Source organism: Rhinichthys klamathensis, unplaced genomic scaffold (genome assembly GCF_029890125.1).
Source record: "Rhinichthys klamathensis goyatoka isolate OS25496 unplaced genomic scaffold, OSU_Roscu_1.1 h1tg000721l_1, whole genome shotgun sequence".
Taxonomy (NCBI): domain Eukaryota; kingdom Metazoa; phylum Chordata; class Actinopteri; order Cypriniformes; family Leuciscidae; genus Rhinichthys; species Rhinichthys klamathensis.
In genome coordinates this window covers 206,613-227,017 of record NW_026607136.1, presented here as the reverse complement: position 1 = coordinate 227,017, position 20,405 = coordinate 206,613, and the positions used below count along the sequence as shown (strand labels likewise).

Sequence of the window (20,405 nt, the reverse complement as noted above, 5' to 3'; positions counted from 1 at the left end):
TAACAGTCCACTTAGCCAATAATTGGAAATATTGCCATCAGTTCTGCTTCTTTTGCTCTATTTTGAAATCCCAAAACCAAAAGTTTTGCATCTACAGAGCGCTGTTTAAAGCTGAGATTCAAAAACGTATCTTTTAATCAATCATCCCCAAAATTGGTGTGTAAAATTAGTATTTTTACTTATGGAATGAGGTAGGCCTAAATCTGGAATTGTGTGACCTTGTTTAAATATAACTTTGTAAAGTTGACATGAAAAAAATGTAGACAGCTGCCATATTCAGCAGCTTTGTGACATGTTATGTAATTTCATACTAAATGTTTTTTTAAGTATTAGTCTGATTCATGTAGGCTATAGGGGAGAGTGGGGCACAACCTAACCTTCTTGACTTTCTCCGTTTTTGTAAACCTATACTTTTGGTTCAGAATATATATATTTTTCCCACAATAATTTCACACGTCTAATACACTTATGTGATTTTGTTTCATTAATAACTTTTATGAGCTCAGATCAGTTGAAAAACGATTCCTTTTACATCTAAACATTCTTAAAAAACGAGCATTTCAGTAACTATGCTGATAGTATTTCAAATAGGCCTACAAGATATGTCTAGACTTCGTTAAAAGGACTATAATGGTGCGGAAACAATGTCCACAAATACAACAGGTGGCATTTCATCCTAAACACCTTCCAGAAAAACATGGGGAGAGATAATATATTCATTGTGTGTTTACAGTAAGTTTGTTTTTAAAGCACAACGTTTCTAATGCCACAGTGCAGACTAGAGGAATCAACAATGGATGACGTGTTCATTCTGAGCATAGGCCTACCGTCCATTGTATTCAATATTATTGCCTACGCCTCTAAAATAACAACTTAATATGAATTCACACTATGCTTAAGCCACACGACTTTTAAAGAATAATCTTTGAGCAAATATGTACATTACACACCCGGAAACCAACCATGCCTGCATCCTGGTCAGAAACAAACGAGTCCTACTATGGGCTAAAAGTGCCTCATGTATATTCATGACGTGGCGGTAAATTACCTCAGATGATCAGCCTGATTGGATAAAGGATGAAATGGGCGCCAGGAAGCTGGCGAATCACCGAATCCTATCTGACGCTCAAATATGAATACATTATGTGATTGGATGCGCCAGCCAGATTAAGGTCAACGTCAGCATGGCGTAATCAATATTCATGAGTAAACCTTCGCTTTAGTAGGATTGGTAATTTGGCGTCGTGTTCACCTGCGCCACAGGTGCGCGGTGGACAGATCGGAGTGAGATGGGGAATTCAGACTCCAAACTGCACTTCAGAAAAGCGGTGATTCAACTTACCACCAAAACACAGGTCAGGTTTACTTTTTATTTGACATATGTGACTTGTATAAATGTTTGTGTAGAGTTAAAAAATGTTCCAAAACGCTGTTAAAGTGTACCAGATGGAATACTATCGCTTGATGTCTTTTTCTTATAATCTCATATTGTTAAACTTTATAGACCCGTTTGGAAATGTAATCTTTCGTTTAATATTGAATGTTAGGTTTTTAAATCCTAATTCTATAATTGTATGTCAAATGATGCAAAATTATGCACAGAAACGAAACGAGAGAGACTCAGAAAATGTATGCAGATGACAGCTGTGTGCAGTCATGCTGTTTGTGTTTTTATTACATTACATTTATTACCTCTGTTGTTCTCGTTTATTAGTGAGTTTTTACAGGTGATGGTCATTTAGGGTTAAGCTGAGATGCTTTGTTTACATTTTCCCAGTTTAAAAAAAACGCCTTGTTTGTAAAGGATTTAAAATAATAATCTACATTGTCCTGTAATAAAGACTGGTGAGAAAAGTATATATTATATTTTGAATAAAGAAAATGAAGAATTCAGGGCCATTAACATGCTTTGCATTTAATTTGCTTTTGCTTTTTTTATGATTTTAATGACAATTAAAGGGCAAGATGTGATGGGAAAAAGGTATAAGGGAAGATGTCCACAGACAGTCACTAAATCCCATCTCAAAACTTTTATTGGATTGTTGTGCTTTTATTAATTTTAACTTATGAAAATTGCCTCGTGTGTGATTTTTACAGCCCGTAGAGGCCTCTGATGATGTGTTCTGGGACCAGTTCTGGACTGACGTCGACTTGACGGCGCAGGATATTTTTGCTCTAGTTCCTGCCGCTGAGATCCGTGCTGTGAGAGAGGAATCTCCGTCCAATCTGGCAACCCTCTGTTTCAAGGTAAATTATGGCTGCGTTCGAAATCGCATACTCTCTTGAGTAAGTACTTATTTTTAATAAGTAATTACTTAACCACTAAAAAAAGTATGTTCTATATAGTATGCTATGCATGTGTGTAGTATGAATGTAATTCGGATGTACTACATTCGCCATGCTGCGATTATCATGTAACTACCAGCATCAGTTTTCGCTTCACTGCCATTCACAAATCCTCTCCCGTGGCCTCATGGGATATTAAAGAGTCCAGAGTATTAAAGATATTAATCTCGCCGGAAGTAGTAGGTCATCTGTGTACTTTTAGCCTACTTTTTTATGAGTTCTGTGAATTTGGACATACTGCTTTACTTTTGTCGCATTATGTTCTTTTTGCATTTTGCATTTGCATAAAGTGCCACTTTTTGCATTCGGGTCCATTTTGACCCAGGTATCAACTGAGGCTTAACACATAATGTAATGCATGACTCTTATCTTTTTTTTGTCTTTCCCATATCTCACACTTTGGGGATTTTGTTGATAAACATGACTATGCATGCATATTAATGAACCACTGTAGCATGAAAAGTTAGTTTATGCAAGTTAAATAAATATATTCCAGAATAATATTAATGATGGTTTTTTAATATGTAGGTTTCACAAATTTGGACTATTTTTGAGAAGTCATGAGTTATAAATTTAAATGAATTTAAGAAGTAATCATTACGTGCGTGCGTGCGTGCGTGCGTGCGTGCGTGCGTGCGTGTGTGTGTGTGTGTGTGTGTGTGTGTGTGTGTGTGTGTTGCAGGCAGTGGAAAGGCTCGTGTTGAACGCAGACTCGGGCTGTGTGTGTGAGAGAGACAGACAGACCGTACTGAGCTGCACTCGTCTGTTGACTCGGATTCTGCCGTACATCTTTGAGGATCCGGACTGGCGTGGTTTCTTCTGGTCCACCGTGCCAAAAGTGGGCAAGTCTGTTGTGAGTATTTCACTGAGGGATTTCTCATCATTGCTTTCAGTGTGATTAATAAAGTTCTCCAAATGGTTGATTATGCAGTGCATAAGTATGCACACCCTCCCAGAGCGTGCACGAGCTGTGCAAGCAGGTTTTAAGAAGAAGCACTGAAAACGTTTGCCTTGCATGCACTTTAAAGCATGCGCTGTGTGTGTGTGTGAGAGAGAGAGAGAGTTTGTTCTCCAGTGCATTTTAACAGTCTCCTGTTACCAGCCTGAACACTGCTCTGATTGTGACTGTCTGAAAGAACGACGGCGTATTAAATATCATGTGATTAAAGAGATGAAGAGAGCAGAATGAGTGTATTGATGATGTGATTGTGTGTATGAAACTCTTCAGAAAGCCAATAGCTCCTAAAGCACTGGTTAGACAAGGTTGTTTCCAAGTACTGTGTGGAAAAAAAACATGAATTTACTGCGTTTGTGATTAAAAGCATGAGTTGCAGACTGACATATTTTGCTGCCGCAGGATGAAGGCGATGACGAGTCCACCCGGCCGCTGGCGGAGTCTCTCCTCACAGCTGTATCTGACCTGCTCTTCTGTCCAGACTTCACTGTCGAGAGCCACTGCAGGACCACTGCGGTATAACCCTCTCCATCTCCATCATCATTACTTATTCTGGCCAAGAACCTCCTGCTAAGGCAGAAACAGACACTCAGATTCATGATGAATCTGAAGTGACCGGCTGCAGTTTATGTTTTAATAATAATACTGTAAGCCACCATTCAACAAAATGGTTCTTCTTTTAAATAAGAATGGCAAGGCAGTCTCCCAAATTGCACAGACAACTCTAAAGAAATCTGTAGAAAATGTGTTGACATTTACATTTTATGCATTTGGCAGATTTGCTTTTATCCAAAGCAACTTAGACTGCATTTAGTGTAAAGATTGTATCAGCATGTTTGTTTTCTGCGTGATTCACAAACATTTTATCAGCTGAACAGTTTTTCGCATTAAATATTAACATGAAGTACTCCTGAGATTTTAAGTTAGTAGTTCAATAATTTGACCATACATTTGCATGTTCACGGTTCTCTAATGTCACATGATTTGCAAATTAAAAAATTCAATATTTAGTACTTGTTTTTACAAAATTTTAGTCATATTTACTATTTTTATTTTTATATATATATTAATAGATTTGAAATTGATTTTAATGAGCTTTTTATGACAGACAACAATAGCTCTGCTTTTTGATGTGTAGTTTACTAGTAGATCGCAAGTATCTCATAATAACATCAATGGTATTGGACTTTGTCAAACCCAATAATTAGATTTCCTCAGACGTGCTCATTGTTTCAGAGTAAATCCTACACCTATTTGTTTCAATGTATAACCTTGCAGACTCTCTCTCTATAATGTATGTGTTTATAAATATGTATATAATATGTGTGTGTGTGTGTAGGATGGTGCTGCTGATATCCAGTCTATAGACAGCTGTGAGTTGATCTGGGAAGCTGGCGTTGGCTTTGCTCAGGCTCCGCCTCTCAATCACACCTATGATTCCAACAGGTCAGAGATCCGACCACTTCATTCTGCCCATCAAGTCTGTAAAAATACAGTAAAAACAGTAATATTGTGAACTATTATTACAATTTTAAACTGTAATTTATTCCTGTGATCAAAGCTGAATGTTCAGCATCATTACTCCAGTCTTCAGTGTCACATGATCCTTCAGAAATCACTCTAATATGAGGATTTGCTGCTTATTATCAATGCTAAAAACATTTGTGCTGCTTTATATCTTTGTGGAAACAGTGATGCATTTTTTTATTCGGGATTCTTTGATGAATAGAGCGTTCAAAAGAACAAAATCTTTTTTAACATTATAAATTATAAACTGTCATTAATGATTAATTAAATGCATCCTTGCTAATTAAATTAACTCTCTGTTTCTCTCTCTCTCTCAGGGCAGAGTTATTGAAGCTTTTATTGACATGTTTCTCAGAAGAAATGTATCAGTCTCCATCTGACACGCACGCGCTCAACCCATGGGTCTCGTTCTTTTGCTCTAGAGAAAACCGGTAACCACATCCCGGCTCATTTATTCTCATTGGTTGTGCTACATCACAATTAAAGTGTGCTCTCTCTGTCTCAGACATGCGCTGCCGCTCTTCACCTCTCTTCTTAACGTGGTGTGTGCGTATGACCCTGTCGGGTACGGTGTCCCGTACAATCACCTGATGTTCTCTGACCAGCGGGGGGCGCTAGCGGAGCTGGCCCTGCAGACTCTGATCGTCTCACTGGAGCAAGAGCTTGTCGATGGCACTATCACAAACGCCAGCCTGAACCCGAGCTCGAACACTGACACCGGCTCTGCCGATTACAACAAGAACACAACGACTGAAGGATGCAAGGTAACGACGCACACAAGTGCTATGGCTGTGTTCAGAACAGCATGTCTATGTCATATCTATGTTTGTTGTTGTGTATAGTATGTGAATTTTCTGTATGTGTGGATAATGACCTTCCACATTTAGTAAAAGCAATGCGTAGTGTACCATTAGGCCTCTAACGATCATGAATTTCGTGCTGACGAGTAATTGTCATACAAATAATTGCGATTTATGATTTTATTCGATTTTGTTCGTCACTTACAGGTGAAGTCTCATAAAACATTTTTACTTGGAAATTCTATAATAAATTATAAAAAAAATTACCAAAACAGACCATTTAAAGCTCTGAAAATTAATATTTATATAATAAATTCTGATTATTAAACCCACAAACCTTAATTTCGTATGAAGGAAAACCTTTGACTATCTTTATGTATTTTACAACAGTGATTTTTTTTATTATATTCTTTGGCAAACTGTGATTGAAATTTAAACTGCACAATTATTGTAGTTATCTCAAATAATTGTGATTAGATCGAATAACCACAATCAAATGATTAAACAATAATTGTGACAGGCCTACATGCCATATCAAATCAAATGTATTTGTATAGCGTTTTTCACAATGCACATTGTTTCAAAGCAGCTTTACTGAAAATCATGATGATAATGTTTGTGATATCTTAATATCTTCATGCCTTAGTTGCATTTAACAGATACGAATTGGGTGATAATATTAGTCATTTTTGTGACAATACAATCAAGCAGTTGAAATTTGATAAAAAGTATACAGTATATCGCTTTTGATATCACAATGCAGTTCACTATTTTTTAGGCAGTATAATCACACAATGCTAGATGTCAATTTTGATGACTTCCCAGAAGTTAAGAAGAAAATACGTGAAATGAAACGCAAAATAACTATTTATTTGCTAGATGATAACTGAATGCCACTCGATGAATGAAACATGCGGTAAACTGTAAGCACAACCTATGCATGCTGTAGTAAATACAAATATCTGTTAAAATAGTACAAATATTTTTTGATTCAGTGCTGCATAAAACAGTTATTGTTGGCATCCTACATGTAATGTGAACATATTTCCGTGGTAGTATAATTTTCAGGACATTTGAGCCCGAAACAAAGCATGTCTGTGATTCCCAAGAATGCTGTCTAAGCGGCCTGATGGGTTTTGAAAGGGAGCATGTGTTTGGTATTATGATAGTTGAGTATTTCAAACGCTCCGATTGAGGATCAGATTTAACTTGATGAAATGTTTCAGGCAACAAGAGGAGAAAACCTGTTTGTAAACTACCTGTCTCGAATTCATAGAGAAGAGGTGAGACATGTAAACACTTCACAACCCCATCCTACCTTACAAATGATCAGTATTCTCACACATTACCATTATAAGAATAATGCTTCACTGTAAGAATAATACCATATCTTTTTTTGCCTGTAGGATTTTCATTTAATCTTGCGAGGAGTCGGCCGGCTGCTCAACAACCCCCTGATGCAGACGTACCTGCCCCATTCCTGCAAGAAGATCCAGTTTGATCAAGAGCTGCTGGTGCTTTTCTGGAAACTCTGTGACCTCAACAAGGTGCCACCTATTTTTTTTTTATTTTTTTTTAATAAAATATGAAAATGCTATTAAAATAAGATAAAGTATGAAATAAAATAAATTTGTATTGAAAATAAAACTTAAAGCAAAAATACATTATTTAAAATAAAAATAAAATATTAAATAAAATACATTTTCATTTATATAACAAATTGGTATAAAAATTCAAGACTACTGACACGGCATGGCCTTGCTCTGTTCTTCAGATGTTTTTTCTTTAGCAGTTCTTTTACATTTAATTGTGTTTTGAATACTTTTTCAGCTCTGTGCTTCCAGCAACTGCATGTATATTCCTGTACAGTGTAGACCTTGACGTTTCTTCATCTGTGTTTCAGAAGTTCCTGTTCTACGTGTTGAAGAGCAGTGATGTGCTGGATATTCTGGTGCCAATTCTGTTCTATCTGAATGACGCTCGTGCCAATCAGTGTGAGTATCCGGTGTGACACGTACAACATAAATTCATCCATATTTTACCTGTACATTGAGAGACACTTTTATTTGTTAAATAATATGATGAATTGGAAAAGTATTTTGTTTCTGATCTATTAAAATGTATTTCCCATTTTAAGTGGTGTCTTATTTTATAAACTGTGGATGTGTGAAATCTAGGCATATGTGTGAGTGTGCACATGCATGTGTTCGCAGCACGTGTCGGTCTGGTGCATATCGGCGTGTTCATCTTGTTGCTGTTAAGCGGAGAGAGGAATTTCGGGGTGCGTCTGAATAAGCCGTACTGTGTGCGTGTGCCAATGGATATTTCAGTGTTCGCTGGGACTCACGCCGACCTGCTGATAGTGGTACATGCATCTGCCTTTGCTATTGAAGATGGTTTAAAAGCCACAAAGTAATACAATAAAAGCATCATAACATTAGGCCAAATGATTTGTGCACTTTTTTTTCACTATTTGTGTGAGTTATTCACAGATTTAAAGGGATACTCCACCCAAAAATGAAAATGCTGTCATCATTTACTCACCCTCAAGTTGTTGCAAACCTGTATGAGTTTCTTTCTCCTGATGAACACAAAGGAAGATATTTTGAAGAACGATTGGAACTTTGGCACCATTTGACTTTCATAGTATTTTTTTATTTATTTTTCTACTATGGAAGTCAATGGTGCCAAACAACTGTTTGATCCCAATCGTTCTTTAAAATATTATCTTCATTTGTGTTCAGCAGAAGAAAGAAACTGATACAGGTTTGCAACAACTTGAGGGTGAGTAAATGATGACAGAATTTTCATTTTTGGGTGGAGTATCCCTTTAATTTGTCCTCCCATTAGCTCTCAAATCTCATTTGCACATGCATTTTAAAACTTAGTGCATCATGATTATTTCTAAGAAGTACATCCTTGATGAAGATAAGCTAATGAGATTTAAGAACTGATTTGAATTGAAATATAAAATAATTCTTCCTTTGATCGACAGGTTTTCCATAAGATCATCACCAGTGGCCATCAGCGATTGCAGCCCCTGTATGATTGTCTTCTCACTGTTATAGTCAATGGTAAGTGCGTTTGCTCAGAGAAAAGCATATGTTTTGAGTAGGGCTGTCAAACGATTAATCACCATTAATCGCATCCAAAATAAACGTTTGTGTTTACATAATATATGTGTGTGTACTGTGTATAATTATTTTGTATATATTTAAGAAAAATGTTATTTATATATAAAATGTTTATGTTTATATAAAATATACATTATATATAGGCTACATTCAGTCTATATACATGCAAATATTTCTTAAATACACATGCATGTGTGGGTATTTATGTATTAAAAATAATTAAACACAGTACACACACGTATATTATGTAAACACAAACTTTTATTTTGGATGCGATTAATCGTTTGACAGCCCTAGTTTTGAGAGATTGTTTTATTTCCTGATGGATCGTTTCTGTTGTTGTTTCAGTGTCTCCTTACCTGAAAAGTCTGTCTATGGTAGCGGCCAACAAACTACTACACCTGCTGGAGGTTTTCTCCAACACCTGGTTCCTGTTCTTCTCACCTGCTAACCACCACCTGGTTTTCTTCTTGCTAGAAGTTTTTAACAACGTCATTCAGTACCAGTTCGATGGTGAGAGTTTGAAGCTGCATCGCTGTTGTAAATACAGTCTGCACAGTTCTGCATTTAAATGACTAATAACATTAAAAAAGTGGAAGTGACTAAAGTGTAATTATTGAATGCAAATCATTTTAGCATATAGCATGCTTTCTACAGCAAGCCTTGGTACACAATCCTTAAAAAAAATTAACGTTCAGCAGATGCATTTCTAACTTGAATGTGTGAGTCTTCCATAGTCATTTGTGTCCAGTTATTTTACTTGTACAAATGAAAACCGTCTGTTTTGCTTCTTCATATTGCAAAATAGTTTTACCATTCACTGCACTTTTCTTCTAGTTAGCACTAATAAATCAGAAGTCTTGCACATTTAAAGTCAAGTCACCTTTTATTTCTACAGTGCTTTAGACAATGCTGTTTCAAAGCAGCTTCACAGTAATAAACAGGAAAATAATAGAAAATATGAGAACATTTTAATTTATGCTGTAAAGCAGCTCTTAAAGACAAAGGTGTCATTATTCAGCTTAAGTCAGTTCATTGTTGATTCAGTTCTTAAGTGTAAATTTCACAGATTTTCAAAGTAGATCGCTTCCTTCAATGTTGCAAAATAGGTGGATAGAATGACATATTTAAGGAGCATGGCGATTTTAATTTACATCATGCATTTGTATTCATCTGTGTAATCAGGTAACTTTAACCTGGTGTACGGCATCATCCGCAAGCGCAACCTCTTCCACCAGCTGGCGAACCTGCCCACCGACGCCAGCTCAATCCAGAAAGCTCTGCAGAGGAAGAGCAGGAGCAACAGCACCCATAATGCCGTCTTCATGGAGACCAACAGCCCCTACAGCGCCACCTGCAGTGAGAAGCCATATAAAACCACACCGGTTCAAACGGGCACTCTGAACGCAAGCTTGAAGGCCATACCACGTACGAAACCCACTTTCTCTATATAAATACACACAGTTGCACCATTTACCCTCGGTATCGTGTTGTCAAACCCCTGGATGGCCACAGTCCTATACACCCAAACATGACAAAACACACATACCTGTAGTTTTCAAATAGATCAGCTGGATCTGGTGTGTTTAAATGGGGTTGAAGCTAAACTCTGCAGGGCTGTGGTCCTCCAGGAACTGAGCTTTCCACCCCTGATTATTAAGTTGTTTCCATCCACATGTCTTTAAGAGAATTTAGCAGTAGCACCTCATTGCAGTACAGGAGATCCAGGGGGTGGAGTTGGATCCAGATGTAAGGGGTGGAGATGGGTAGGAATAGGGGTGGGGTTAGGGATCAGGGGGCGGAGATGGGTAGGTTTCAGGGGTAGGCAAGTTCGGTCCTAGAGAGCCGCTGTCCTGCAGAGTTTAGCTCCAACACTGAGAAAAACCTCTCCTGCCTATAGCCTTAGTAATCCTGAAGACATTGATTAGCTTGTTCAGGTGTGTTTGATTAGGGTTGGAACTAAATTTTGCAGGACAGCGGCTCTCTAGGACCGAACTTGCCTACCCCCCAGTTTAGGTATATGTAAGGTGGGAGGAGTTGGATCTGGATTCAACTCCTCCCCCTGGATTTCTTGTTCTGCAGTGAGAACCATCTCAAATTTAGGGATATTGCATAAAAATATGATGGATGCAAACTGCACATAACATCTTGCAGGTAACAAGACATGTATATACAGTAAACTATGATGGAAACACATTTACCGAATAAATTCCATGATGCTCATCAAAACACTCATGTGATTGGTCCACCGGTTAGTCCAGTTCTGTCAGGTCCATTAAGTCAAGAACACACAGACAAAATAATTAAGAATTATTTGAATAGATTGCAAACAGGTTGATGTTCCTGAATTGAAATTTGGCGGTATGGCTCTGTTCAGGGAGTCCTCTGACCTTTCATGAGCACCATGAAATAGCAGAGAGTCAGAGGACAGCAGCAGCAGCATTAGGGAACGCTCACACAGTTTTAGACTGTGAGAGCTAAAATATCCACCTGTGAACAGAGCAGCAACATGACATAGCAAATGCCACGTTATGCATAAGGAGGAGCTGGGGAGGTGGCGGGCAGCAGAGCGAGCAGCGAGCCAGCAGAAGCGAGCAGCGAGCTAGCAGAGCGAGCAGCAAGCATGTATGAGCAAGGTGAATGAGCTTAAAATAAGGCGCCTTGTTTGAGCTTGGCCATTGAACAGCGAGGGGAGTTAACCAGCTAATGCAGCTCAGCTGGAGCAGATCAGCTGACGGGACAGTGTTGATAGCAAATAGCATAAGCAGCAGCTTGACTACCTGGCCTGCCAGAACTGACGCTGACGCTCGATTTCTGTCAGGTCCATTAAGTCAAGAACACACAGACAAAATAATTAAGAATTATTTGAATAGATTGCAAACAGGTTGATGTTCCTGAATTGAAATTTGGCGGTATGGCTCTGTTCAGGGAGTCCTCTGACCTTTCATGAGCACCATGAAATAGCAGAGAGTCAGAGGACAGCAGCAGCAGCATTAGGGAACGCTCACACAGTTTTAGACTGTGAGAGCTAAAATATCCCCCCAAACAAAACCACACCTGGCAATCCTCTGTGATACAGAGGATGATTATTTGACCACACGAGCTATTCCCCCCAAAACAAAATTGAGTGTCTCGAACGGTGTCGACTGAGCCGCCCTAATTTAGCGATTTATAATAGTAAAAATATTGATTTAGCGATTTATAATAGTAAAAATATTGATTAATTACTGAAATGACTAATCAAGACCGCAATAGCTAAAACATGCTGTTACCTAGATTATCTGTATTTACTGTTTGACAGTCTACAGTGTAAGCTCTATGGATAGATGATTAATCCACCTCTGAGAACGAGCTAGATGAATAAATGAACAGCTGATAGCGCATTCAGGGGCGTTAACTGAGCAGAGCGCGAGCAAAATAATGATCAAATGTGTTTTATTAACGAAACAAATCAGAGACTTGAGCTCATGGCTTCTGGGCGTCAAGAATATCCCGAACATCGGGACGGAGGTATCGTTCGTAAGCAGCAGAAACCACCGCCCCATAGCTTAAAGGGTTAAACCGGAGCGAGTACGTGTCACCGCCGTAGTTGTTGGACAATGCGTAAGAATGAGCTGTATACGGTCCGGAGGCAGTCCGCAGAAGTGAATTCCTATCACAGCAAGCTGTTTGAATCTGCGCTGCATAGTGGTAAAAGCCAGCGTGAGCAACGCGATCAGTTGCCAATGACAACAGATAACGCACGTAGCCAATATGATCGCATAAGCATTTTTATGAAAACGATTAGTTAGATAAGCCCAAATGCCACACGAATAGCATTAACAAGAAGGATGTTGCCAACACACTGATAGCTTTTAGCAATGAATATTAAAAAGGAACTTAGCTTCGTGAAGATTTTCAGAGATGAATGGAGAATGAATCACGTCGTCCTGTGTCAATATTGCAGCAGAAGCGAGCAGCGAGCCAGCAGAAGCGAGCAGCGAGCTAGCAGAGCGAGCAGCAAGCATGTATGAGCAAGGTGAATGAGCTTAAAATAAGGCGCCTTGTTTGAGCTTGGCCATTGAACAGCGAGGGGAGTTAACCAGCTAATGCAGCTCAGCTGGAGCAGATCAGCTGACGGGACAGTGTTGATAGCAAATAGCATAAGCAGCAGCTTGACTACCTGGCCTGCCAGAACTGACGCTGACGCTCGATTTATCCGGGACTATCTTATCTCACACCATCTTAAATTTTGTCATTCTGAAATGCATGAGCAAAAGTCTCGCACAGTAATAAACTCTTATAATAATAACAAGTGGCAGATGGAATTGGATGAATGCCACGAAAATTAAGTTTTTTTTTATTTTTAGTTCTAATATAGGTATGATCATGTTGTTTCTACTAGCTGCTGTTCAGGTCATTCAAGATTCATATTTATTCATATTCCTCTTTATTGAAAGGTGAAGAACCACCATCTTCCTTGTCAAACTCGAATGACCGTTAAACGTATATATTACTGCACTTCATTGTTTTCAAAAGTAAATCGATATACTTGAGATGTTCAAGATCAAAAGTATCTCCTGAATGTATTTTAGTTAGTCAATTTACAATTTTTGTTACTTGTATGACTTTTTTTTTTTTGTTCGTTAAAGATATCCTTACTGATGACATGGCATAAAAAATATAGTTGGTTCATTATGTTGCAGGCATCGACAAACTAACAGAAGCGTCGCAGGTTTCTGAGGACGGATCTACGCTGTTAATGCAGAACAGTGACTCGCCTCTCAGCCAATCAGAGCGCAGCTCTGAGACACGAGTCCCAGACGCTGAAGCGACTTCAGGTGAAGATGACAAGGTACAGCATCACTTGATGACCTCTGGCATTTATGTTTGTTTGTTCTGTTTATATCAATAAAATATGTTCTTTTTTTAATCATTTAGAATTCGTTAAGTGAGGATGGTGATCTGAAGAGTCAGAAAAGCGTGTCGTCGTCATCAGACTGGACTCCTGCTCCGGACTGGGTGAGTCATGAAGCCTCAGCTATAGACCAATGCTTGTGAGGACCTCCTGTACACTACAGTATTTGTGAACATTTTTAGAAAGGATAGCTATGCATATTCCTCTCCAAAACACTCACTCACATCCAATGCAGCAGCCATATCACCCTGTAGCCCAAGACTGGTTGCCCACTGAAGCTAAGCAGGGCTGAGCCTGGTTAGTACCTGGATGGGAGACCTCCTGAGAAAACCAGGTTGCTGCTGGAAGAGGTGTTAGTGAGGCCAGCAGGGGGCGCTCACCCTGTGGTCTGTATGGGTCCTAACGCCCCAGTATAGTGACGGGGACACTATACTGTCAAAGAGCACCGTCCTTCGGATGAGACGTTAAACCGAGGTCCTGACTCTCTGTGTTCATTAAAAATCCCATGGCACTTCTCGTAAAGAGTAGGGCTGTAACCCCGGTGTCCTGGCCACATTCCACCCATTGGCCCCTGCCAATCATGGCCTCCTAATAATCCCCATCCACTGAATTGGCTCTATCACTCTCTCTCCTCTCCAACTATAGCTGGTGTGTGGTGAGCGCACTGGTGCCGTTGTACTGTGGCTGCCGTCGCATCATCCAAGTGGATGCTCACACTGGTGCTGGTTGAGGAGAGAACCCCTGATATGGTTGTAAAGCGCTTTGGGTGTACAGTAGTACATATGAAAGCGCTATATAAATGCCTCATTCATTCAATGCGTTTATCAATCTGTTCATGCTCTCTGTCAGGTCCTCTCCTGGAAGAGTAAACTTCCTCTGCAGACTATAATGAGACTCCTGCAGGTGCTGGTGCCTCAGGTGGAGAAAATCTGCATAGACAGGTGAGACACACACACACACACACACTCTCTCTCTCTCTCTCTCTCACTCACTCACTCACTCACTCACTCACTCACTCACTCACTCACTCACTCACTCACTCACTCACTCACTCACTCACTCACTCACACACTCTCACTCACACTCACACTCTCACTCTCACTCACACATACACACACATACTCACACACATACACACACATACACTCTGACTCGCACACATACACACACACTCTCACACTCTCTCACACACACTCACACACACACACACACACCCACACACACCCACACTCTCACTCACACATACACACTCACTCAGACTCACACACATGCACACATACTCACACACATATGCACACACATACACTCAGACTCGCACACATATACACTCTCTCACACACACACTCTCACACACACACACACACCCACACTCTCACTCACACATACACGCACTCACTCTCACTCACACACACACACACACACAAACTCGCACACATACACACACACATACACTCAGACTCACACACACACATACACTCACTCACTCACACACACTCAGGCAACACACACACATACACACACACACACACATCATGATCTCCAGCATGATGTTTCCAAAAATCATCATACATTTAATACATTTTATAGAAATAGTGCAGAATCTGATATATTGCTTCAATTTACATCGTCTTTTATGTTTCATAGTCCTATAGCCAGGTTTAAAGAACAGATTTTCTCAGATGTGATCTCATAGTTTATAGTGGCATTTAACCAAAAACCCATTGATTCGGGACGATGGAAACAAAAGTGCTAACTTGTCTCTGGGTTTTGGCCTTCAACGATACGTGATCCCGCAGCACTGTCTTGACTGAGAGACTCTTGTTGTTCTCGCAGAGGTTTGACGGATGAGTCTGAGATCCTGCAGTTCCTTCAGCACGGCACTCTGGTGGGTTTGCTGCCGGTTCCTCATCCCATCCTCATCCGCAAGTACCAGGCCAACGAGGGCACGGCTCTGTGGTTCCGCACCTACATGTGGGGCATCATCTACTTACGGTGAGCTCTGCTCTCCGTCTCCCTCTACAGGACACACACGGAATCAATAAGCATGAATACAAAGTCAATTTCATTTAAAGGTTGGGTAGGTCGTTTTTGGTCTAAAAAACTTTTTCCCAAATTTGTTTAAACTTTCTATATATATCAATGCATAATTAAAATGTAAGTACTCTGATAAAAAGAGTATAAAAATCGAGTGACTCTAGACCGTTTAATCTGCACTAAACACAGCTCATTATTTCCTTCCGGGACGAAACAAAGGATTGGCTTAGGCGACTGTCACTCTCTCGCAACCATGGCAACACCCCCGCTGCTACATGCGCTGCCCACATGCGCGCACTCGTTTGACTCGAGGAGGGTAAGAGACTAGTAAGAGACACAATTACATGCAAAACACGGCGTATATGTTATGAATCTTACACAAAATTCACCTTCATCACAGTGTAACTGATTGTAATGGGAAAACGTGTATCAATGCAACCTGTTTTTAGCTTTGCTTTATGTTACTAGCTCGTTAACGAATCAAACTCAATATATTTTAAACTTTAACAGTATCGATATGCTAGCTTGATAGTGAGTATTAACAGCCATGTTAGTTGTTTATATTCATAATGATAAAGTTAGGTATTTTATTACATGTGAGTCTGACATGATGTCACTACATGCACTGCTCCTCTCCGCTCGGCGCTAGTAAGCGCGTCCTCCAGCTGTGAGCTGTCGGCATCGCGCGTTCATGTGTTTTGGGGGCGTGGTTTTGGAAGGAGCCCAGAATGGAGGGGGTGGAAGTGAATGGAGATAAGTAGCTGTGTTTATTACAGCCCTGAGAGGACTACAGACACTCGATTTTTATACTCTCTGTTCCAGAGTACTTACATTTTAATTATGCATTGATATATATAGAAAGTTTAAACAAATTTGGCAAAAAGTTTTTTAAAAAAATTCTACCTACAATACCTTTAATATAATCTAGTATTATATATTTTTTAGTGCTGTGCAACGATTAATCACATCCAAAATAAAAAATGTTGTTTACATAATATGTGTGTGTACTGTGTATAATTATTTTGTATATATAAATACACACATATGCATGTATATATGTAAGAATTATATTTCTATATACATGCAAATATTTCTTAAATATATACATGCATGTGTGTATTTATATATGCAAAATAATTATACAGTACACACACATATATTATGTAAACACAAACTTTTATTTTGGATGTGATTAATCGTTGCCCAGCACTAATTTTTGTGATGTTTTGAATGTATTCACATGTGGCTAACATCTCATAAAACATAATAAAAGTTTCTTTTTTTCTTGTTTTAGTAACGTGGATCCTCCTGTTTGGTACGACACTGATGTCAAGCTGTTTGAGATCCAGAGAATTTAACGACATCAAGAGAATCGACTCAACTGAACTGATTCGGTTCCTCCAAACTAAACACTCAGAAGCAAGAATTTAACTTCACATTATCTCTCCAGAATTGAATTCAACGCAGTCTAAGATTTCGTTTTCCTTGCCTTGTTTTTGTGTTGTACAGTATATAGGAATGAATGAACTGATGCTGCTCAGTCCAACTGTTCTGTTGTTTTTGACACCGTTTCATTTTCCGCTGTGAGTCGATCCATGAGAGCGGACACACACAACCCTCAGGTCTCTGACCTCGTGAACAGCGAGAGGAGTGTGTGTTTATATTGGGTTTTTTTTTTATGTTATTTTTACTGTAATAGTGTTCTGTGTGTAAATGAACTCTGTATATAAACTGAAGCAAAAACTTAATGTTGGGAAACCTGAATGCTGCATATATAGAAATACTATAAAAACTTTCTTTAATGCCGTTTGGTCCAGTTTATTGTTTGCAAATCGAATATATGTCAGAAACCTGTTCAAATTAGTATGGAACAGAATATTATATAATATGCAATTTTATATCTCTCTGAATGATACAGGATATTTAATGGGGAAAAAAGGTGAATGAGACTTTTAGTAGGGAGGTTAAGTGACTTTTGACTTCAAGTCATGATGCAAAGGTCCCCTTTGGTATGGAAGTACCTTAGGGCCATAGAAATAAATTTATCCTAAGACACAAGTGAGATCACATTTTGTATCTTATATACACACATTTTTTAAAAATGGCCGCCGACCATACTTGAGAGGCCCATATCTTTGCTTCTGTCATAGCTATAATGACAAATTTGGTATCAACGGGTACATTTTTGTGGTCAAGGAGTCCAATAAAATAGGTTCCAAGACTAAAAAACAATAATGTTGTCCTTAACATGACAATTGGAGGTGAAGTATGCAATTTTTTATTAAAAAACGCATGCCAAACACACAGTCCATTCACAACTTAATAATTTCTTCGTTTAGGTCTGCTTCGCATGCGCCCTTTACAGCACTGGCTGAAGACGTGGGTCCTGCGTCGAGCATGGGCATCCGGTCGTTTACGTCTCAAGGTAACTCAGAACTGTGTCACAGCTCTGGAGCCCTGGAAGGCGGTCGACTGGTATCAGACAGGTGTAAACCTGGGAGTAATCTCTAAACTGATAGTGGTTTCGACAGACGCCTCCAATTCGGGCTGGGGCGCCCTCTATGAGGGCAGACCGACTTTTGGCCTGTGGTCAAGCCAAGAAAAGAGCTTGCACATAAACTGTCTAGAGATGAAGGCGGTCGAGAACGCCTTGCGGTTCTTCCTTCCCCTTCTAAAGGGCCACCATGTCCTTGTCCGCACGGACAACATGTCGGTGGTTTCCTACATAAATCGCCAGGGCAGTCTGAGATCACGGAACCTTCATGCACTGGCAGAACGCATCCTTGTATGGGTTCAGCACCCATCACTGGCCCAGCCCATCACTGGCCCAGCCCATCACTGGCGGCTGGGCTGCCCATCACTGGCCCAGCCGCCCTCTCTATGCTTTCCCTCTGATCATGCTGTTACCACAGGTAATCAAGCCTATAAGGGAGAACGGTTCCTGTGTACTTCTAGTAGCTCCGTTCTGGCCGAACCAAGTTTGGTTTCTGGAGCTGATGCAGCTTCAGAGCTTGCCTCCGTGGCCTGTCCCATTGAGGAGAGATCTCCTCTCACAGGCCGGGGGTACGATTTGGCACCCACGACCCGAGCTTTGGGCTCTGCATGTGTGGGCCATCAACGGGTACCCATCAGTCTCCCCGACGGAGTGTTAAACACGATTACGCAAGCTAGAGCGCCCTCTACTAGATGGCTTTATGGTTCCAAGTGGTCAGTGTTCTCAGGTTGGTGCTCAGCTCGCAACCTGGATCCACAAGATTGTGGGGTGTCGGAGGTTCTCTCCTTCCTACAGGAGCTCTTGGATAAGGGTAGATCCCCATCCATGCTCAAGGTATATGTGGCGGCTATTGCTGCGTTTGTCAAACATTCGCATGGCCAGTCACTGGGTAGGAACGACCTTGTAGTCCGCTTCCTCAGGGGAGCTAGAAGGATGAACCCTCCTCGCCCCCCCTCGGACCTTTCCTTGGTCCTGGAGGCCATGAAGGGTGCCCCTTTCGAACCTCTACAGTCTGTGGACCTTAAGTATCTCTCATTGAAAACCGCCTTTCTGGTGGCTATCGCCTCAGTCAAGCTGGTGGGTGACTTACACGCACTTTCTGTTAGTGCGTCGTGCCTTGAGTTTGGGCCTAATGACTCCAAGGTCATCCTCAAACCAAGACATGATTATGTCCCCAAAGTACTTGCCACTCCTTTCAGAGCACAAGTCTCTGTGGATCTGACAGCGAGTCTGACATTCTCTCGTCACAGGCGATTTTTGAGATTCACCTTCGAGGGCCAGGCATATCAATACACAGTCCTACCGTTCGGCCTGTCCCTGGCATCCTGTATATTATGATGTACATGGACGCGGCTCTCGCGCCCCTGAAACTTCAGGGAATGCCAGCTTTGAACTATTTGGACGATTGGCTGATTCTAGCTCGATCTCATTCAGAGCTCATAGAACACAGGACCATATTACTCGAACACCTCGAGAATCTTGGTCTCACAGTCAATTGGGCGAAGAGCCAGGAAATATCCTTTCTGGGCACAGAGCTGAACTCGCTGTCAATGACAGCGCGACTATCGCCAGAGCGCATACTGAACATTGCGGCACTATAGTCCCGCTCAAGAGATTTCAGAAGATGCTGGGCCTCATGGCCTCATCATCATCAGTACTCCAGCTGGGTCTGCTTCGCATGCGCCCACTGCAGTGGTGGCTGAAAGCACGAGTGCCGTCTCAAGCTTGGGCCTCCGATCTGTTTCGCCTCAGGGTCAATCAGAAATGCGTCGCAGCTCTGAAACCTTGGAAGGCGACCGACTGGTACTGGTACCACCGCCTCTTCAATCTGACATTCTCTCTTCGGATCTGACAGCGAGTCTGACGTGAATCTCCTTTGCCTGGTTAGGGCCCTTGGAACGTTCGGCTGCTTTCAGACGGTCAGGACAGCTATTTGTTTCGTTTGGTGGCCGATCTAAAGGTCTAGCTGCCTCGAAACATAGCCTTTCCAGGTGGAAAGTGGACGCTATCTCACTGGCTTATACATCTAAGAGCCTTCGTTGCCCTCTGGGCGTCAGAGCTCATTCCACTAGAGGCATGCCTCTTCATGGGCCTGGTCCAGTGGGATTTCCCTTCACGATATCTGTATGGCGGCAGGCTGGGCCTCTCTGTCTACATTTATAGGGTTCTATAACCTGGAAGTTCCCGCGCTCCAAGCTAGACTGTTGTCAGTTTAGTT

The 20,405-nt window shown here is 40.7% G+C and overlaps 1 protein-coding gene across 1 annotated transcript; it reads left to right on the top strand.

The window, feature by feature from the left end:
- Positions 1-1,237: 1,237 nt before the first annotated feature.
- hid1b (HID1 domain containing b) lies at positions 1,238-17,080 on the top strand. The gene is made up of 19 exons (XM_056242315.1): positions 1,238-1,355; positions 2,098-2,247; positions 3,029-3,199; positions 3,704-3,817; positions 4,641-4,747; positions 5,146-5,259; positions 5,334-5,592; positions 6,855-6,911; positions 7,035-7,175; positions 7,532-7,622; positions 7,842-7,993; positions 8,624-8,702; positions 9,111-9,275; positions 9,948-10,190; positions 13,448-13,596; positions 13,683-13,763; positions 14,509-14,600; positions 15,493-15,651; positions 16,988-17,080. The coding sequence occupies exons 1-19, from the start codon at positions 1,290-1,292 to the stop codon at positions 17,049-17,051; spliced, it is 2,454 nt and encodes an 817-aa protein (XP_056098290.1). The 5' UTR covers positions 1,238-1,289; the 3' UTR covers positions 17,052-17,080.
- Positions 17,081-20,405: the final 3,325 nt, after the last annotated feature.

Coding starts and splice junctions, on each gene's coding strand:
- hid1b (XM_056242315.1), top strand. CDS start 1,290: ATGGGGAATTCAGACTCCAAACTGCACTTCAGAAAAGCGGTGATTCAA. Junction 5,260..5,333: donor TTTTGCTCTAGAGAAAACCG/GTAACCACATCC, acceptor TCTCTGTCTCAG/ACATGCGCTGCCGCTCTTCA. Junction 15,652..16,987: donor TGGGGCATCATCTACTTACG/GTGAGCTCTGCT, acceptor TTCTTGTTTTAG/TAACGTGGATCCTCCTGTTT.